We start from the raw sequence: 20,260 nt of genomic DNA on the forward strand, positions 1-20,260 counted from the left end.
TCCCATAACTTGGTACATTGTTGTTGGGCACCATTGATACTATCGTGTCTAATGAACACATTCTGCAAATGTTTTCATCTTCGGATAAGGTAAATTTTACACCCCTAATTTTCTTAGTTTTAGTCAATTGAGACTTAGAATGAGACATATTAAAAAAAACTACACAGTACGAGTGAATTATAGAGAAAATGAAAGAGTTGGATGATGAAATTTGTTTTAGATTATAACAGATGTGAGCAGTGTGAAGAGTAGAGAATATGTGAGTTAAAATGAAAGAGGAATTGGGTATTTTTAGAGGGGATTTATGGCTGTTGGATTAGATTCTACTGGGCAATGAAGACTAGACGGAACGGTCGACTTAACACCGCTGGCGGCCTAGACTACACCGTCTGGCTAAGTGGCCTATTTGCCACTTCGCTATGCCCAAAGTGGGCGCAAAAATGGCAAACCTGGGGCTTTGTCATGCCCATAGAACCGGCCTTGCACATGGCGACGGCCTTGAGGCTCTCCTCCATGAATCCTATAAATACATCACTTTTCGAGCGCCGAGAGAAGAAAAGGGCGCGCAGAACCAGAAAACAAAACCCTAATTTATATAGTTCTAAACAGAGTTTCAGACTTGGCTACTCCAATGGTGATGGGTACGGCCTCTGATTATTTGACTAATCTTCCTTCTCGTGGTCTTCTCTCCTCCACAGTCTTATCCTCAAATCTGGTACTTTTTTTTTTCTTTCTATCGCGACATTTTAATTCTGAAAACCCTAATTTAATAGTTCGATTTTTCGAATCTGATAATGTTTAATTGAACCTTACTGTGTTGAATTTGTGAGGGTTTTGTTTATTTTCTTAAAATTTTGATTTTTATTAGTTGTTTATGGACACCTAAATCCACGATTTTGTGCATTTTGAGTTTGTTTAGGGATTCTTTTTAATGGTTTGATAACATTGTGCAGGGTGGGATGAGAGTATATATATGTGAACATGATACATCACCTCCAGGTTTGATTTATTATTTTTTGTAGACGTTTTTGTCGTTCGTATGCTGAGAAACTTGTTGATTGAATAATGGTTCTCATTCATTTCATGGATTTCAGAAGATCAAGTGATAAAGACAAACCAAACAAACATTTTGATTAGATCTCTCACCCTGAAGAACCAAAAGAATAACAAACCTAAGACTCCCAGCGTGAAGGACACGAAGTCTACGACAGAGAATGTTAAAGGCAAGAGGTATAAGTTTCTATTCTCTAAGGAAATCTGGCATGTTATTATATGATTTTCTGACAATGCATTTACATATTATGATTTTCTGGCAGTGTGTCTACACATAATTGTTACAGTTTACTGCATAGTCAGGAGAACTTAACCAAGCATTTTGGTGAAAACTTACTGACTGATGGGTATTGGTAGTAAGTATGGATATAGATGCGATTAGACAAAACCTTAAAACTTGATTAGTATCGAACAAACCTAAGAGAACATCTTTGCATTATTTCCTTGCTCGGAGTCCAGAAGTTATCTGGTTAAGCAAACTGATTTGGGATTCATTGATCTTTATTTTTGTATTACCAGAGTTGCTGAAAGTGCTGCAGAAGGTAATGCTCCAGCTAAGAGAGCCAACTTGAGTATATCTACCGGAAACTCTAAACCTGCAGGTAAACAAGAAAATCTGTACATGACCTAAGTTGTTCCGTTGAGGGACTCTCAAGTGATGTATAGGACAAACTGCTGATGCTGTTGCCGAACACTCTAATCTTTCACTCATGTTATATTGTAGACTTGTAGTCAATCAAAATTTGCGTTTTTCCTCTCTCATTGTATTGTTTATCCAGATCCTCTATTCTTTCGTAGTTTAGTTCCGTAGATGTGACTTCGTAAAGACATTAGTTTCTTGTCTACAGAGTTAGTGGTATCTACAGTGCATAGGTCCAGTAAAATCAGCATTCTTACGAGAACATGTGAAATAAGTTTGTATATTCTTTTTATTTTGTTTAAATATTTATATTCTTTAATTGGGGTACTTCTTATAATGTGTTTGGAAGGAAGTGCAGTTCAGCCAATTGGTGGTTACATACTTTTCCGGATGTATAAATTAGGAGTATATATCTGGCTTCTTCAACAGTTTAGTATGATAGGATGATTTTGGAAAGTCACAGACGCACCATCTTAACTGTTGATTAACTAGTAGTATAACTTCCTATGATGCATGGTTGTAGGTTGTGGATGTGCACCTTGAATACCAAAGCATACTATGATTATAATTGAAATAATAATCCCTTGATCTTTGCTTTTGAATATGTTATTCCTATCTTGTAGAGGGATCAAGGACTCGCTCCACCACCTCCTCCTCCAAGGACTCCTATCAAACTATGACTGTAGAGAGGTTGCGCACCCTTCTAAAAGAAAGAGGTTTGACGGTGAAAGGAAAGAAGGTAAAAGTCAAAAATATGTTGTTTGCTGATTTAACTTTTCTCGGTATAAGTTAAAAGTGGGTGCCTAGCGAATAGTTGGTGTAGTGGGAGTACCTATCTCAACTGATGATCCAGTTCATATGGCGGGTAGTTGGAAATGCTTAATTGATAAGTTTCTTGTGGTCGTAAAACCCTAATGCGGAGGAGACTTATTTAGGATTACAACTTAGACCCACCATTGGAAAATCATTAGAACTCGTATTTCCAATCTTTTTGAATATATGGTCCCATGGACTGATACCTCGATGCTTTTGCAGGATGAGCTGATTGCACGTCTCAGAAGCAAGTAGAACATTATATTATGCAACGAAGTAAGCCTCCAGAGAATTTCTAAATTATTTCATAGCTAAATTAGAAGGGATGGCATCTTTTGATCATATATCGGTAGCGAGGTTCCCTTCATAACTTTTGTAAACTTTCAGACTAATTTAAAGTTATGTAGAAGAACAGGAAAACCACAATTCATGGCATGCAGAAATTCCTTTGTTTGTTGTTGTTCTCCCTTGTCCTTGTTACTTGGTGAATTGTCATGTCTCTTTCGATGTTTACTGTTATAATTTTCCCAATATCCTGCGATGGCTGATTGAACTATCAGTTGTTTGCAGGCAGATTAAGAATTCGGGTCGCCATCATGTAATGATACGTTACTTTATTAGTTGTCGAACATTTTTATGTAATTTAACCTATGCCTGATATTGGAACATGCATATCTCTTCTTTTTTCTGATACTACATCACAAACAGAACCAACCATGAGAAGTTTTTCCACGAGGAATTTGGTCATCTTCAGATTCTTCACCACTTTCTCCCAGCCCATTACCAGAATAGACATCACCTTAATCACCAGTGGGGATTTCCCACTCTAATCCAGAGCCACTTCCCCTATCACTTCCGAAACCTGGGCGTGGAAGCCGGATACCGGGCTAAAGCTACTGCCGCCTGAATAAGCACACCCAGGTAAACCCCCACCCCCCCCCCCCCCCCCCCCCCAAAAAAAAAAAAATGAAGCCCACTAGCAACACCACCGTAACAGTGCCGGACTACCTTCTGTCTGAACTGTTATCATCATCATAACTCGTAACAGTATTCCAGCCTGCCATTAAGATTCTCTCGAACTAACCTCGGTAGAACATAGAACGAAAAACTTTTCTGGGGGACTTATTTTTTCACCGCACTTTCTCTAGTTCGCCAACGCCTAAATGTGAGAATTGCCAAGATACAACCCAAGTTTGAAGATATACATCAGGCTTTATTATAAACGTCAAATCATGTATATTAGGCTCTATTAACCTGATTGGGAAGATCATATATGCATCATACTAGGCTTTGTCAGATTTGAGAATAAACATTTGAACGTCAAATTTGAATGTTTACGCGATTTTGATTAATAGATGTCAAATGTTACCACTTATCTAACTATTTTAGGAATTTAGTTGTATGAACTATGAAGTACTCTTATGTCTGTTTTTTGTTTGTTCAGCCAATTGAAGCCACGTACGTAAGTACGTTTTATGTATTGTGCATCCTTACTAGCAAATTAATGAATATATGTAATGCAGTAGTTCGTAATCCACGTGAATCTGCATTTCGGCATGGTTTTTCTGGGGATTTAAGAAGGTTGAGAATTGGGAAAACGGTCCTACAGTCTCACTGATTCATGTAAAGTTGTTGCAAACACGGTAAAGCTTAGGGCTGCACATAACCGACTCGACCCGCCGACCCGACGAAAAATACCCGTACCCGAACCGACCCACCTAGGTATGGGTCGATTATGGGTGAGGCACGTGAAAACCCACCGTATATTGGGTCGGTTGCGGGTAGGAACTTCCTTCACCCGAACCGACCCACCAACCCGCCCAATAAATCTAACCTTTTTTCTGGGACTAAAAAGCTACATTTTTTTCTGGGACTAAAAAGCTCTTGGGGAAACAGGCCATACATGTCCTTTATGTTCATGGTGATCTCCTCTTTGCTGGTGGCTCTTCAGTCGATGGCACAGCCGGAAAGGTATTTCTCTAACAATTTTATCAGAACATTCAGCATTCTACTGTCTGAACAAAACCATACATTATCATTTTCTGTAATTTGTACTAAGATATAAATCAACTTGAATTGCAGGTGTTCTCGCTCTCAACAAAGGAAGTAATTGCAACCTTACCAACAGGATCCGACATCCACTGCATAACTGCCAACAATGATTTTGTATTTATAGGAACTAAAAGTGGAATAACTGATGTCTATTTAAGAGAACGACTTGTTAGAGTTGCTTCCATTAAAACAGGGGGTGGAAGAGAAAGCTCAAAAATCACAAGTTTGGCATCAGATTCTGAAGGAGAAATGCTTTATACAGGTTCCTCCAGTGGCAAGATTCAGGTGCTTACTTGTATCCCTTGTTTCAATACAGTACTCTTATAAAATATCTCAGCTGCTTGCCATCATGTTTCTCAACCAATTTGCTTTTTTTTTGTTTTTTAAAGAAAAAAGGTTAGATTTTTGAAGAATACAAGTGTGTTTACTAAACGTCCGAGAGAGTTTTTCTTTGCCTATGCACGGTAGTATCTTTATCATGCAACGTTTGTGCCACCATGGCGCCACTGGTCGTGACATTAGGATTACATATGAATTAGGGCCGTAATTTGCAAGTTATGACGGGTAACTCACCACCCGACCCGACCCAACCCGCCTTATTGTGGGTCGGGTGAAAAACGACCCATTGTTATGGTGGGTCGGTTGCGGGTGAAAAGTTCAATTACCCACCAACAGTGGGTCGGGTGGTGGGTGAGGCAAAACCCGACCCAACCCGACCCATGTGCAGCCCTAGTAAAGCTCCTTTGGACGGTGGGCGGTTTTTAACTTTTGGATTTGGGGGAAAGATCAGAAGCATTTGGAAGCTGGCTGGCTTCCAAATGCTCTCCTATCATATGGGACGAGAGGTGACCCCTCAAGCCGTATCTAGTTGTTGGCATCCTCCTGTCATATATCGAACTTTTATAGCTATTCATCAAAAAAACGTTGGTATTTGCCATTAAGTTGGGGTAAAATCCATCTAGTCAAAAAGGCAATGGGCTATATCATTTTGTTTTGATCCATCAAAAAATCTCATTCACCAAAAGAACAGGTACAAAATATTATACCACCCAAAGGTTACCATTGATCAGTAAATCATTTTTTTATAGTAAATTTTTCATTAATAGCAAACAGCCATTACATTGTGGTTGAGTAAATCAAAAAACCATTGAAGAATAAGAAGAACATATTGTAAAACGTACATGGCCGAATATTCCGACAAAAAGAAGAGAAGGAACACCGGAAATCGACAAATTACAAATATGGGAGAACCTATTAAATCCGTAGAGGATGGTCTTCTAGTCATAGACCGACCATTTGATAAAGTGTCTTCCTTAAAAATAGATGCTATGTTAAAACAGGAGTTCTTTTACTGCATCTTTGACCAGAAATCTTCATATTCCGGCGACTGGAGTTTGATGACGGAGCACTTAAACCACAAAGTAACCAAAGTAGAATAGCTATTATTATAGCTAGAAAGGAACGTTACGAAAGACGCATAAAGAAACACCATATATGTGCAGACAAACTTCCGAAAGGCAGGAGAAGATTTCGCTGGAAAACGGAAAAATCAAAAGAAAAACTCAAACCCTAATTTTTATGAAAAACTGAAGAGGACCACTAAATCTAAACTCTAAATACTACTACTGCCCAGGTTCACTCCACAAATAGTAGATCTGAGCAGAAAAATTTCGTCGTAAAAGTTGCCTTGGTCGCCTGAAATCGCTTGTTCTAGAGAGGAAGAAGGAAATAGTTCATCACTAAATCATTCTGTTAATGTGTTTTCAATTGTTTTGAAATCTACTTATGTCACCCAAAATTTATTTCATGATCTCTGACGCCAAGTTTATCACTATATAGCATGCCTTGTATATATGTCGACAGAAAAAGAAGAGTAATAGCCCCAAATCTATCTATCTTGTGGCCGAAAAGTTATCTTATAATTGAAAAATTGTACTGGAACATAATGCACGTCTCGAATTTGAAATTGGCACCGTAACACAAAGTCACCACTTTTCTTTTAACATAACTAATTTTTGTCTCGTGACCTAAAATTATCTGTCTGGTCCTTATATATGCATACTTGCCAATCGCTTGACCGAAATTTAGTTAATGACAAAAAATCCACATTGTGAACGAGAATCTGTCAAGCAGATTCCGAAATTTTCTCCATGACCTCCCTGTTCTTCATTTTAAAGTTTGTGGAGTTGTTAAAAAGCTAGCTGACATACCCAAATAAAGATAAACTCAGTGCTAAGCTAAAACACAAGTAAAAGGACAATAATTCTGAAAGATAGTAGATTCATAAGAGCCCAAGGCCAAGGATCCCTAAATTGAAAGTTAAATGTCATATTTTATATGTTTATCAAAGATAAACCCTTCAATCGTTTGGTGCGATGAGACTTATTTGTACAATTAGCTACAAGTGAGTTCATTTAGGATTACACTCGGCAAAGATTATTCTCAAGGCATAGCCTAATTTCTAAGCTAGAATTTTGTATCCATGTTCTACTACAAGCTTCAACTTTGCCGTGTGGGAAATTTCGGAAGGAAGAAGATTGTGAGGTTGACGTGTCGATGATATCGTTTTTGTGTCTTTTTAAGACTTCTTCCGTTTTCATTTCTCAGTCTTCGCACTTTTTGATTTTCACCAACCATTGCATTGATTCTAGACAACCCTGGTAGGGGTAAGAAAAAATTCTTATTTTTAAATTGCGAAGATGTTCTTGCTCGATGATTGTATTTTCTTCCCACGAGTCTTCAAAAGTTGTTCTCGATTATTATGTGGTCAATCAGTTTTCTACGCCGATCTCAAAATAGGGTGCTTTTCCTTTCAATGAATGTTATATGTATTCTGAAAATTTTCTTTGGAGTTTCCTTGTTGCTTTTAGTTTATTCCGTACTCTTCTCCGCATTTTTTTTATACTAAACTGGATTCAAACTTCACGAATTTTTTATTCTTCGGATGAAGCCAATAGGGTTGCAAGTAATATTGATGGATATAAGCGCTTTCCTCTCTGTATCCCATCGTATCGTCTTGATGTAGACCCTCAATCGTCGAAGGCATATTCAGTTGCTCTTTTAGCATAAATAAGTCAAATTACTTAATGCATGTCAGGATTTATGTTTGAGGTTTTAGGTGTTCCGCGACTGACGTATAAAATTATGTACGGTTGCGGTCAAAATCCCAACATTACCCAAGTTACCTTAGGACAACCAGAGGCGGTTTTTCGATTTTCGTGGTAAAACATTACAATAGTTTCAACAAGAATATACTATTTGAACACATCTTTAATTAACCAACAACAACTGGAAATCTGACAAAGAGATTTTAAATGTTGAAAGGGGCAGATCAAGAAAGTGACAATTCGTCAATCTTGCCAACTTTGATGAAGATGGTGAAAAAAATAAGATCTTAAATTGGATGATGATTGAATAGTTCTCATCCTCAATGCATCACTTTAGATAGCTTAGTTCAATTTAATTTAATATTTAATTATAACTCAAACTCCGCCTGGGTAGTCTTTTCTACATAGCATGTCCCAAGACAGAATAAAGAAGAAGGGCAGTCGGAGAGCCAATGACTGGATTTTAGCCGGCCTTCAATCAAATGGAACTCATCTTTTCGATTAGAGGCATTTCCTGTTTAGTCCACTAAACCCGACCCGGTTTAGTGGCTAGTCCAGTGGGAAAAATCATTTAGTGGCTGGTCCAAAAAAGCTTAAAAGAAGTTCAAATTACTAGGTTACCCTTTAAAAATAGTTTTCAATCCTACATCATACCTAATTCAATTCATCTCGGTTTCATCTCAGAATCTAGGTCATTTTCAAATCAAAATTGATCAGTTTCATCTCCTATTTCAGTTCCTGACCCAATTCAATTGAATAAGAAATGGGTACAAGTAGGAAAATTAAGAGGACGATTACAGAAGAAATTACTGAAGTGTCTCCTACACCAGCGAAAAGAAGAAGGAAATCCGACAAAGATTCACCAACAGAATCCTCACCTGCTGCTAAATCTCCTTCACCAACGAAAAGAAGAAGGAAATCTGTCGAAGATTCACCAACAGAATCCTCACCTGCTGCTAAATCTCCTTCACCAGCGAAAAGAAGAAGGAAATCTTCAGATGATTCGCCAACAGAATCCTCACCTGCTGCTAAATCTCCTTCACCAGTGAAAATAAGAAGGAAATCTTCTGATGATTCACCAACAGAACCCTCCCCTGCTAAATCTCCCACAACAAGAAGTATAACTAAGGTTCCTCAGAAAGAAGGTAAATCAATTCAAAAGACTAATTTGTACTTTATATTGACATGCAATATTTCCAAAACCTGAAATATGTATTGTTACATATTGAAATGTAGTGTTGTTTAACTAATACATACTAAAATCTAGTATGTCAATTGATATGTGTACTACATATCAATATGTTGTCTTCAATTTGTACTTCATAGTGACAAGTTATATGTAGTACACATTACATATTGAAATGTAGTGCTGTTATTTAATATGTAATGATATCATCTCAAAAAATGATATGTGTAGTACATTTTGAAATGTAGTGTTGCTTAACTAATACATATTAAAGCGTGTCAATTTATATCTGTACTACATATCAATATGTTGTCTGCAATTTGTACTTATTGATATGTAATGATAGCATCTCAAATTGATATGTGTGCTACATAATATTATCTGCCTGTAATATGTAACGTGTACAAAACTTTTGGTTTGCAAAAACAGCAAAAACCAAAGGAAAGAAAGCAGTTGTTGCTCCTGAAGCAAAAAGCAAAAGAAAAACAGCAGCGGCAACTACTAAAGCAAAAGGAAAAACAGCGACAAAGGCTGCTGCTCCTTCACCACCATCAAAGGGGAACAAAGCACTTGTCCTGAGAGCTGCTACTCCTTATCCAAAAGGAAAGGGAAAAACAAAAAGGGGGAAAGCAAAAGTGCTCCTGAAAGAAGGTTTGTAATGTTAAAAGTGAAGATAATTCTTAATAACGCCCCCTCGACCCCCGTAAATTGTGGTTCCTATGTAGTTATAAAATTACCAATATGTTGTGGTATCTGATATGTAGTTGTTTCATGTTCATGGTAGATACATTAACTACATATTTGATATGGTGTAGGGGAAGAGAAGGGGAAGAAAGCACTTGCCTTGAGAGCTGCTACTCCTTCACCAAAAGCAAAAGGGGGGAAAGCAAATGTAGAAGGTATGTAGTACAACTACATATAAGAACAAAGCGTACGAATAATATGTATCCTTAATAACATATGTTTATGAGTATGTAATGATGCATTGTTTTGCTTGTTTTTGGTATTAAGTGTTTTACATTTTTACTGTATCAAAGCAGATACATATGCCATACGTACTATTACAAATCGATATGTAGTTAAAATAATACGTAGTGGTATCTACTATTACATATCAATATGTAGAGGTAAATACTTATACTCTCATAACATATTACATATCAATATGTAGAGGTAAATACTTATACTCTCATAACATATTACATATAAATATGTAGAGGTAGATACTTATATTCTCGTATGTACTGTTAATAATATGTATTTTCAAGACTTGGTAGATATTACAACTACATATTGATGATGTAACTACATATTTGATATACCATATTGATATGTACTGTAATAGTTTTTGGTTCTTGTTATTGTGTAGATGCTAATAAGCGTAAGAAAGGAGATGGAAAACCATGAAGTTTATACCGTGGAGGTTTCAGGGGCTTGTGGGGGGTTGCGAAGACTATTAGGACCACTAAGAAGGCTATTGCGAAGTCCACTGAAAACCTTGAGTTGAGTGAGTTGCATCTGAAGATGATTTCTGAAGCATCATTCGGTAACCTGTTCCTAATGTTCTGGTACACAAGATTTGAGTTGGAACATTGGTTGAAAATTGAAGATGCAATGATGAAAATGTTACACTGTTACGTTAGGGGTCAAGATCCAAACAAGCTTAGATTTGTCTTTAAAATGCATGGCCAACCGAATGAGCTGGTATCCACACAAGAAGAAATGACACTTATTTATGGGATTCCGAGAATTCCAAATAGGGAATATCTTGATTATAGGATTACACAAGTCAATAAAAAAAGTGGATGGCGTGAAACAAAATTTTTCAAAAGGACTTTTCCTGCTGATATGAAAGCCGGTGATAAAGTGACTAGGCCAATGATTGTGAAGGCAATCTTGAAAATCCTTGAACGAACACCAATTAATATGAAAAAGAAGAAGTCTGATGAAGAGTCTCTGCAAAGCGTGGGTGATCAATCAAATGAAGATTCTGAAGAAGACGAGGAAGACTAGGAAGATGCCGAAGATCTTGTTAGGCTTATCTGCCTGTATATGTGCACTTCATTATTTTTCGCTACAAGTGATGCAAACGCTTTGACTGAAAAATATATTGGTTTCGTTTTTGATCTTGAGAAGGCTAAGAATATTTCATGGCATGACCTCATCCATTCTCATTTAGAGAAAGAGCTGAATGAAAACGTAGAATGCACAAATGGTTGTGCTATTTATTTGTTGGTAAGAATCTATTTATTTGTTTATTCTACTTCAAATTTTTTTTGTTTTATGTGTTTTCTACATTTTGATAGTATATCTAATACTGCATATCAATATTTTGCAGCCATGGTTTGCGGAGCATACCCATTTGGTGGCGCTCGAGGATATAGTGACAGAATCTGCAGGAATGTATGTGCCAAGAGTGGCTAGGTGGAATCATACAAAGATATGTGCTGAGTTCCTAAAGGATATTGATCTTTCTGAGTATCAGGTAAACTTGCCGTACATATTTTGTCATAATAAAAATATATATTGATAAGTACATGTAGTTCGACATATTGATATGTACTTATTAGCACATCAATATGTAGTAGTTATTAGCATATCAATATGCTACTACATATTAGCATATCAATATGTAATAGTTATTAGCATATCAATTTGTGGTGATACATATTGATATGTAGTTATTAGCATATCAATATGTAGTTCTCCCTGTGTATCTAATAGAGAAAGAACTACGACATGTTTTTTTTTTGGTAATATCTAATATGTAGTTTCTTTTTTACATTTATTTGATTTGTACCAGTTCCATGTTGATTTCAAAGACGAGATCACATACGAAGAAAGAAAAATCCTTAATCGTATTTCAAGAAGGATTCAACAGGAAGCAAATGATGATGCTTTTTGTTTAGATGACAATTCTGAATCGGAAGAAGAGAAAGAAGAAGAGAAAGAAGAGAAAGAATAAGAGGACTCAGTATTGGGAGGAGAATATTGGAAGATTAAATATGATGATTTGAGGAGTACAATATCTGCCAAATGGAGTGAATTCAACACAATGCAGCAAGAGGGCGAACCGGTTGACGCTTCAAAGCTTGAGTTCATGTTGCATGATATTTACCGGAAAGCTTTCCCTTTGCAGAGAGAAGCCATCCAGGAAGATTATGTTAGCTTGGGATGTACACCTACTCCAAGCAACCCCAATGAAGAGTTGAAGGTGGACCAAATAGTTGAGAACGAAATGCAAGGTTCTCTGAAAGATCAAACAGATGCTAATTTCAACATTCCTGAAGTTGGTTTGTCAACACCGAAAGATCAAACTCATGCTAATGCCACCTCTGAGGTTGAATTATCAACAACTTCAGTATTGAAGTTCCATGCTGTTGAAGTTCAGCGTTCTAAGGTTAAAAATTGGGCTAAATGTAATTTGGAGCAAAAAGTCAAAGAGATACAAGAGAAAAAGGGCAAAGAAAACACACAAGTAAGTAGCATATCAGTACGTAGTCTAAGTAGCATATCAATATCTATTTGTTACATATCAATATGTAGTGGTATCTACCATTACATATTGATATGTAACAGTACATTCTTGTATACCACTATCTATCTGTTACATATCAATATCTATTTATTACTTACCAATATGTAGTGGTATCTACCATTACATATTGATATGTAACAGTACATTCTTGTAGTGGAACATATTTATATGTAACAGTACATTCTTGTGGTGGTAGACATAGCAAAAACTCAAGCTAAGTAGGTTTTTGTTGACAGTTTCAATTGATTTTTGCAGGTTGATCAACTTGAAGTTAGGCAGGAAGCAGCAAAGGAGTTGCTTACAACTATGCTAGAAACGAAGGCTTCAGTTGTAGTTAATTCACAGAAATTTGCAATGTATAACGCCGGATTGGCGGCGGAAGAGTTTCATTTGCTGGATGTACCTTTGTTTACTATGATGTCGAGTTTGGAACACATTGAAAAGATGTCTATGCCAGATTTTATAGAAATGGCAAACTCTGGCAATGGTGTTTATGTCGAATAGTTTGCAGACCTCCTTCCAGATAACAACGATGGTCTTTTTGGTATTAACTTATGAGAACAATTTGATAATCTGTTTGGAAGAGATTTGCGGCCTTTACAAATTCCACAAGAAACAACTGAGCAACAAGAACCCATTGAACCGAAAGATGCAGGTGAAGTTACAGGTAAGCAACAAGAATACATACCTACAACCAGTTCAAAAAGTCATTTGGAGGTTGCATCACAAGATCCTTTGGATGTTTCATCACAAGATGTTATGGATGTCCCCTCGCAAGATGTTTTGGAGGTTCCATCACAGGTGAATGATATGTACTAAAAATCTCATTTTGTGTAGTTAATATTACACTACAAATCACTACATACTGATATGTATATCAGTATGGTAGCACTAGAAATCACTATACCATACAATCATATACCACTACATGCTTTCAAAAATGATTAGGTGATGTAACTATGTTTTATGCAATATAGATATCTACATATTTTTTTATGTTGATTAAAAATGCAGGAACAGTTTAGCCCAAGCCAGAAACAAAAAGTGGTAAAAGTGAACAAAAAGCGCGCTTCAAAGCCCGAAAAGCACCAGGTAACAACACCCACCCGACCTGTTACTCGTTCCTATCCTGCAAAGAAGGTAGATGATATTTATGAGAGTGGAAGTAAGTTCTCACCATCATATAAAGGACCGAAAGCTGCAGCAGCAGAAGCAATACCGCTAAACAAAAAGAAAAAGCTTAAATTGCGCAAGTATTTCCGGAAACTGACTAAATCACCATTCTATAATGACATGAACGATGAACAAAAGAGTACTCTTTCCACATACATCAATAATGCAAAAAATCTTAGGTGAGTTCTCAATTGACACTTTTATACTGATATGTACTATTAGTTTGTATATGTAATTTTGATATACATACATTTGTATAAAAAATACTGAGAAAGACATATCAGTATGTACTGTTACACAAAGAATACTAACCTTTACGTCGTTTATTTTCTAGATCAATTGCTTGGAGAGTGAGAGAAGGTGGTCTTTGTGTAAGTGGAACTAAAGTTTATGACTTGGTGTTGAACGATTTATTAGAACAAGATCTTCTCAACTACGCACAATACAAGCTTAACATCAAATTTCAGAATGAGCAACCGATGCACGAAGTATACAGGAAATACTTGCCTGTGTTGCATCTGGATCCGTCCGCTTGGGTAAGTTGTTATCTTACACTGCATATTTACTACAGCACATATTCTAAAATTAAAAAAGTATGTAGGGGTAGGTACACTACATATCGATATTGCATAAAACAAAATTAGATATAAACTATTTCAAGTACATCCATGTTTTTAGTACAATGTCGAGTTCCCGGATAACCTCAAAGGAGCAGCACATGATTCTGTTTACAAACCAATATTGGCGATGGATGAAAGTATCAAGAAGATTCTTGTACCAATGTGCCACCACAATCTTCATTGGACGCTACTTGAGTATGACTGCGAAAAAATGGTGTTCAACCACTACAATTCTTCTAAGGCTGAATGGGGAGGTATTTGTTATCCACACGCCTGCAAAATGGCAGATTACATGTACGTACCTATCAACGTGTACTTGCTGGAGAAGAACAAAGTAACAATGAAGAATGTAATAGTGAATGAATGTGAATCACCTCAACAAGGGGGATCGCCAGACTGTCTACTGTTTGTGATGCATTTTATGAAGATGAAGTCAAAAAGCAAATATGTGGGAGTGCCTTTGGGAGATGATGAATAAGTGCAAGCGAAGATTCGTAACAAACGGGTCCCGTTAGCATGCAAATTGCTGAAAGCATCTCCACCAGAAATCAGTTGGCAGATGACACAAAAATAGTCTTACTTGCTAAAAGTAATCTGACAGTACATATCACTATTTACCTATTTTCTTTTCTTTTTATTCTTGGTTACATTTCATTTCATGAGTTCAAGAATGTTCAAAAACATATAGCTTTTCCAAACATGTTTTTTTTGGGTATATCTAATATGTAGTGATTTTTAATTTGAATTTGGGTTTAACTTTAATGTAGTGATATTTCAATTGTGTTACTTAAACATGATTTTGTGTTGTTGATACGAGGGGGAGTTGCCCCCTCGACCCCCGTGAAGATGGTGAATCAGATGGAAAACCACAAAAAGTTTAAAACTAATCACAATTACTAAAATGGTGAATCAGCGTGAACATATCATAATTAAACTAACCACTACATATCAGTAAGTACTGATTGTTTTCTTTAATATGTACTAACCTGATTGAAACCACAAAAGTTTTTGTGGAATTATAATTATGATATGTTCTAAATAATCTTAGTGGAAGATGGTTAAACCACAAACCAGTACATATTTGATTTTTTTCTTGTTACAAACATCTAGTATGGTTACACCACAACCACTACATATCAGTATGTAGTGGTAGATACTAACACTACAATACTGACATGTAATTTCAGTATGTAAATACTTCACTACTGGTGATAGATACTGACATTTTGATAGACTTAACAACATATTTCATTATTCGAAAATAACTACAATAACTACATTTTGATAGACTTATAATGTTTCAAAAACCAAAAGATGTTCTAAGAAACAACAAAAACAGTATTTTCAGTACACTTGTAATGTATGTGCTGTAAATGAAATACTTATTAACCAAATGCAGTTGGTACTGACAAAATCAAAAAGAAAAACGGTAGAATAGAACAAGGGATAGAGGAAAGAATTGTGGAAAAGGAATCTGGCAACATCATCGATATAACATTCTGCTGCACGTTCAAGCCTGTGATAAAAGAAAAAGAGAAATCAGAACACTACTTGCTTAAAAGTACATTGTATTGTATGATACTTACTTAATTAAGACATTAATATGTATCTGACTGAAATACATACCTGACACAAAATCATTCTTCAGAAAGTTCATACTGTAGGATAAGATTGCATGTTTCCTTGTTGTGATGAGTCTTCAAATTACAGTTTGAACACTTGACAGATTTTCTACTAGTCTCATATGCAGAATTAATACGTTTCCCCTTTTTCCTGCCTGGTGGAGCCCTAATTACTTATGCTGGGAGAACGATATCGTCTATGTGATACTCATCGGGCATGTGAGAAAAAAACAGTATCATATAAATGGAATGAACCACAACTACATATGAATATGTACACGGTATATTGTTCCTGAAAAAAAAATATCAAAAAATATAGTGGTATCTACCATTACATATCAGTATGTAACGTCCATATGTAAGTAGGTTTATGTTGACAGTTTCAATTGCCATTACATGTGTAAGTGGTATCTACCATTACATATTGCTATGAAAAATATGAAAATGTACTGATTAAAGACACATACCTGTCGTGGTTAGGAACGGGTCTAATAGCTATTGAATATAGCTTACGAAAAGTGGTAACTTTGAAATAATCTTCAACGTAATCAAGAATCCTTCCTCCAGATCTAGTAATAGCTGCAGTAGCGTGTGAGCATGGAAAACCATAAACGCGCCATCGTTGGCAAGTACAAGTTTTTCTCTCTAGATCTACCATATGAGATCTGCACAGTACATATTCATATGTTATTTTTTCAGTACACCTAATATACACAGTACATATTAATATGTTCTCACAGAAACATGGTACTTAAAAAAAAGAAAGAGAAAGTAAATAACATTCAGATGATAGAGATTAGGGGTAAACGCTAACCTTGGAGAATGCACTTCATAACGATTAGCATCTGACTGGCTAACTTTCCAGGGACGGCCAATTTGGATGTGTAGTTCAAGCAAGACTTGATACGTAGGGGTTAGCAGTTCTGGGTCCATCAAGAGACTCTCTTCACGACGTTCTGACATCATTTCCATCATACGTATCCTACACGACAAGGGAATAGCAAGTCTATTATACTAAAAATATACGTAGATTAACATAACATATATGCTAATACTGTTACAAAAAGAAAACTAATATAAGCTTGTACTGTGAATAAGAAAACTGATACAAACCTGATCGAATCAACGAACGCACACGCAGGTAATTTATTCTCTTTGTTAATCCAGCTATTGAACGATTCAGCAACGCTAGATGAAGTGTAACTATAACTACAGCCCTTGAAGAAAGCACTGGACCACTTTTCTTTTGGAATGTTGCGGCAGTAGTCAGCAACCCAAGGCCTTCCCAAATTAATCATTTCTTGAAGACCTTCCTCGTATGTTGCAGGAGAAAGAGCATATGTCGCCTTTCGGAAAGCATCAGTCACTTCCTTATACTTTTCGTCATACTTTGCGATAGGTAAGTTTTTGTACGAATGGAAGTAACAATATCTTTGATGAGAATCAGGGAACTCTTTGGGAATACATTTAACCAACCCTTCACCTCGGTCAGTCATAAAAGTGATTGGGCGATCATCATTCAAAGCCTCCTTTAGTTTCTTGAAAAACCATTCCCAGCTGATATTGTCTTCACCGGGTACTAAAGCAAATGCAAGCGGATAAAACCCTGCAAAAAGGAATTACTAGTTATGTTAAGCAACTAATATTGACACTACATATTGACATGCAGTATGGTTTACCTCTTTGTTGATATGTGAAAACCTGACACTACATAATGACATGTTAAGCAACTGATTGACACTACATTTTGACATGCAGTATGGTTTATCTCATACTCAGTAAGGTCAATATGTAGTATGTAGTATGGTCAATACTCATTGTCAGATAGTGAAGTAAGGTCAATATGAGTGATCTAACTACCAGACACTACATATCAAAAAAAAAAGAACCAGTTACCTTGATTGCCATTAAGACATGTTGCTGCCATGAGACCTCCTTTAAAAGTTCCAGTGAGAAATGTACAGTCACAGAAAATCATGGGACGACATAGTTTATATCCCTCTATATAAGCTCCAAAGCAAAAAAAAAGTCTGTTGAATCTTTTTGTAGCATTATTGAAATCGAAATCAATAAATAACCCAGGGTTTGTTTCCCTAACAGCATTCACCCACCAAGCAAGATCAGTGTACGACTTCACATCATTACCAAAAATCTGTTTATGCGACAACTCAATTGCATGATATGCGTGGTGATACTGGATTTCGATGCCACCACCAATTTTAAGATAATCTATGATCTCTGCTGGTGTTATGCGAGGGTTGTGCCTGACCATCTCATGAATTAGACTGTTCAAGATTTTTTTGTAACTCTTGGATTCTTCAACATATAACCACCGCCACAGGTGTGCCTTCCCACATATTCCTTTATCTTAAAAACATCAATAGAACTACCAATGGCAGTTGCGTGATGCTTCCATGAACAACCTTTCACACTACATACGGCGGTGAATCTCTCAAGGTCATTCTTCTTCTTAATTACCTCATATCCAGTTCTCATGCAGTATTTTTGGCATGCTATACGTACGGCATCAACACCACCATAGAATAATTGATCTGTATCATCAAAAATCTTATCCCAACCATCTGAGAAAAATACTCTTGGGGCTTCTTTACCTTCTTTCAAATAACTATTCTTTGCACTGACAACTAAGTCTGCATTACTGTCAACTTCCATATGCCTAGATGCTCCATTTGAAATTACATCCACATGCAAATCAAAGAAAGCTGATTGCTTTGAAGAATGTAATGCAGAAATTCCCTAGAGTGTTACATCGGCAAGAATAGGAACTATCGCCTGATTCTGGAAATAGTTAACCAGAATAGTCGATGGAGTCAACCAGCTCCACATATTACAGATGCAAAATTTCAAATCCTCTAAAGTTGAAAACGATGTAACCTCATATGCAAAATGATATTGCTTATGGTATACATGAAAATAGATGGAGAAGTCTGGTTTGGGAGCAACGTCAGACATGTTAACCCTGTAAAAAATGACATGTACTGAGATGAAACAAAAAGAGTCTTTGTATTGACATTCTATAAGAAGTACGTATTGACATGTACTGACTCATATTGATATGTATTGGCATCTACTGCACGATGAAAAGAGAGCATGCTATATGCAGTACGTATTGACATGTACTGACTCATATTGATATGTACTGGAATCTACTGTAGGATGAAAAAGAGCATGCTATATGCAGTACGTATTGACATGTACTGACTCATATTGATATGTATTGGCATCTACTGTAGGATGAAAATAGAGCATGCTATATGTAGTACATATTGGCATGTACTGACTCATATTCATATATATTGGCATCTACTGCAGAATGAAAAGAGAGCATGCTATATGCAATACGTATTGGTAATACATACTACACGATCTGCCTAATGAAACTAAACAGAACAGCAGCAGAAAAACGTAGAAAATACAAAAATCAGATTACAAAAAACAGAACAGAAATCATAAAAAGAAATCACACCTTGTTCGAATCTGAGATAAACCTAATTCGAAGCTCAAATACCTAATTGAAACACACAAAAATCACGAAAATTACTTAAAAAACGAACGAAAATTACTTAGAAACTGAATTGACATTGTAAATCATCATAAAACAGAAATCATAAAAAGAAATCATAAAAAGATAACAATGTACATCATATACAATTATCCTGATAGAAATCGGATCAGAATAAACCTAATTATTCATCAAGATTTCTAGAACAGCAGTAGAAGAGGATGATTGAAAGGATAAATACCTTGGTTCGAAGCTCAGATGACCTAATTCGAAACTCAGAAGAACCTAATTCGAAGCTCAGATGAAGATGATTGAAAAACAGTACCAGAAATTGATTCTATCCAAAACGCAGAGTGAGAGAAACTGATCTGATAAGAAAAAAAGAGGAAAGAAACTGACCTGGTTTTATGTTCGTCACTTTGAGTTGCATAAGGGTATGTTGGGAATATTTGAAAGCTGGTCTTGTATCAACCGCACGTGGATGGACTAGGGGATAAAGTTTCTGGTCCAAAAACATGTTTTTGGACTAGCGGATAAATCAATTCTGGGAGTGGACTAGCCAGTAACCGATTCCCTCATTTCTGGACTAGCCAGTAATTCCTAGTTTCGATTATGGTAACTTCGTTATGGGTTTTATTTCTAGCCTATCCCAACTTGTTTGGGACTAAAGGCTTGGTGCTTGTTGTTGCATTTAGTTTTAACTTAAACTTAATAGTTTTACTTAATGTAATAATAAATTTAACTAAAATTTGAGAGTTTAATTAAAAACAACAGTTAAGTTTTTTTTAATTTAATCTAATACTTAGTTTTCACTTAAAATTTTAATAGTTAGTTTTAGATCAAGTGTAAGTAGAATTTGAATTCAATTTTTTAGTTTTTACCGAAACAAAACAAAAGATTTTGAAAATTTTAATTACATTAAATGAACTAAAT

General features: G+C 36.1%; 2 protein-coding genes and 1 long non-coding RNA gene across 3 annotated transcripts; 2 read left to right on the plus strand and 1 right to left on the minus strand.

Annotated features, from left to right (window-relative positions):
* The first annotated feature begins 541 nt into the window (after nt 1-541).
* Nucleotides 542-3,178, plus strand: LOC113292976. Its single transcript, XM_026541773.1, has 6 exons — nt 542-715; nt 954-999; nt 1,095-1,230; nt 1,573-1,655; nt 2,317-2,432; nt 2,729-3,178. The coding sequence occupies exons 1-6, from the start codon at nt 632-634 to the stop codon at nt 2,759-2,761; spliced, it is 498 nt and encodes a 165-aa protein (XP_026397558.1). The 5' UTR covers nt 542-631; the 3' UTR covers nt 2,762-3,178.
* Nucleotides 3,179-4,010: 832 nt separating this feature from the next.
* On the plus strand, nt 4,011-4,989 carry LOC113295229 (putative E3 ubiquitin-protein ligase LIN). The gene is made up of 4 exons (XM_026543579.1): nt 4,011-4,106; nt 4,388-4,477; nt 4,589-4,843; nt 4,948-4,989. Exons 1-4 carry the CDS (start codon nt 4,011-4,013, stop codon nt 4,957-4,959), a joined length of 453 nt encoding a protein of 150 aa, XP_026399364.1. The 3' UTR covers nt 4,960-4,989.
* Nucleotides 4,990-18,758: 13,769 nt separating this feature from the next.
* LOC113298090 lies at nt 18,759-19,691 on the minus strand. The gene is made up of 3 exons (XR_003333992.1): nt 19,569-19,691; nt 19,292-19,333; nt 18,759-18,784 (listed from the first exon to the last, which is right to left on the minus strand). It is a non-coding gene; the product is annotated as an uncharacterized LOC113298090 (long non-coding RNA).
* Nucleotides 19,692-20,260: the final 569 nt, after the last annotated feature.

Source organism: Papaver somniferum, chromosome 7 (genome assembly GCF_003573695.1).
Source record: "Papaver somniferum cultivar HN1 chromosome 7, ASM357369v1, whole genome shotgun sequence".
In the NCBI taxonomy this organism is placed as follows: Eukaryota; Viridiplantae; Streptophyta; class Magnoliopsida; order Ranunculales; family Papaveraceae; genus Papaver; species Papaver somniferum.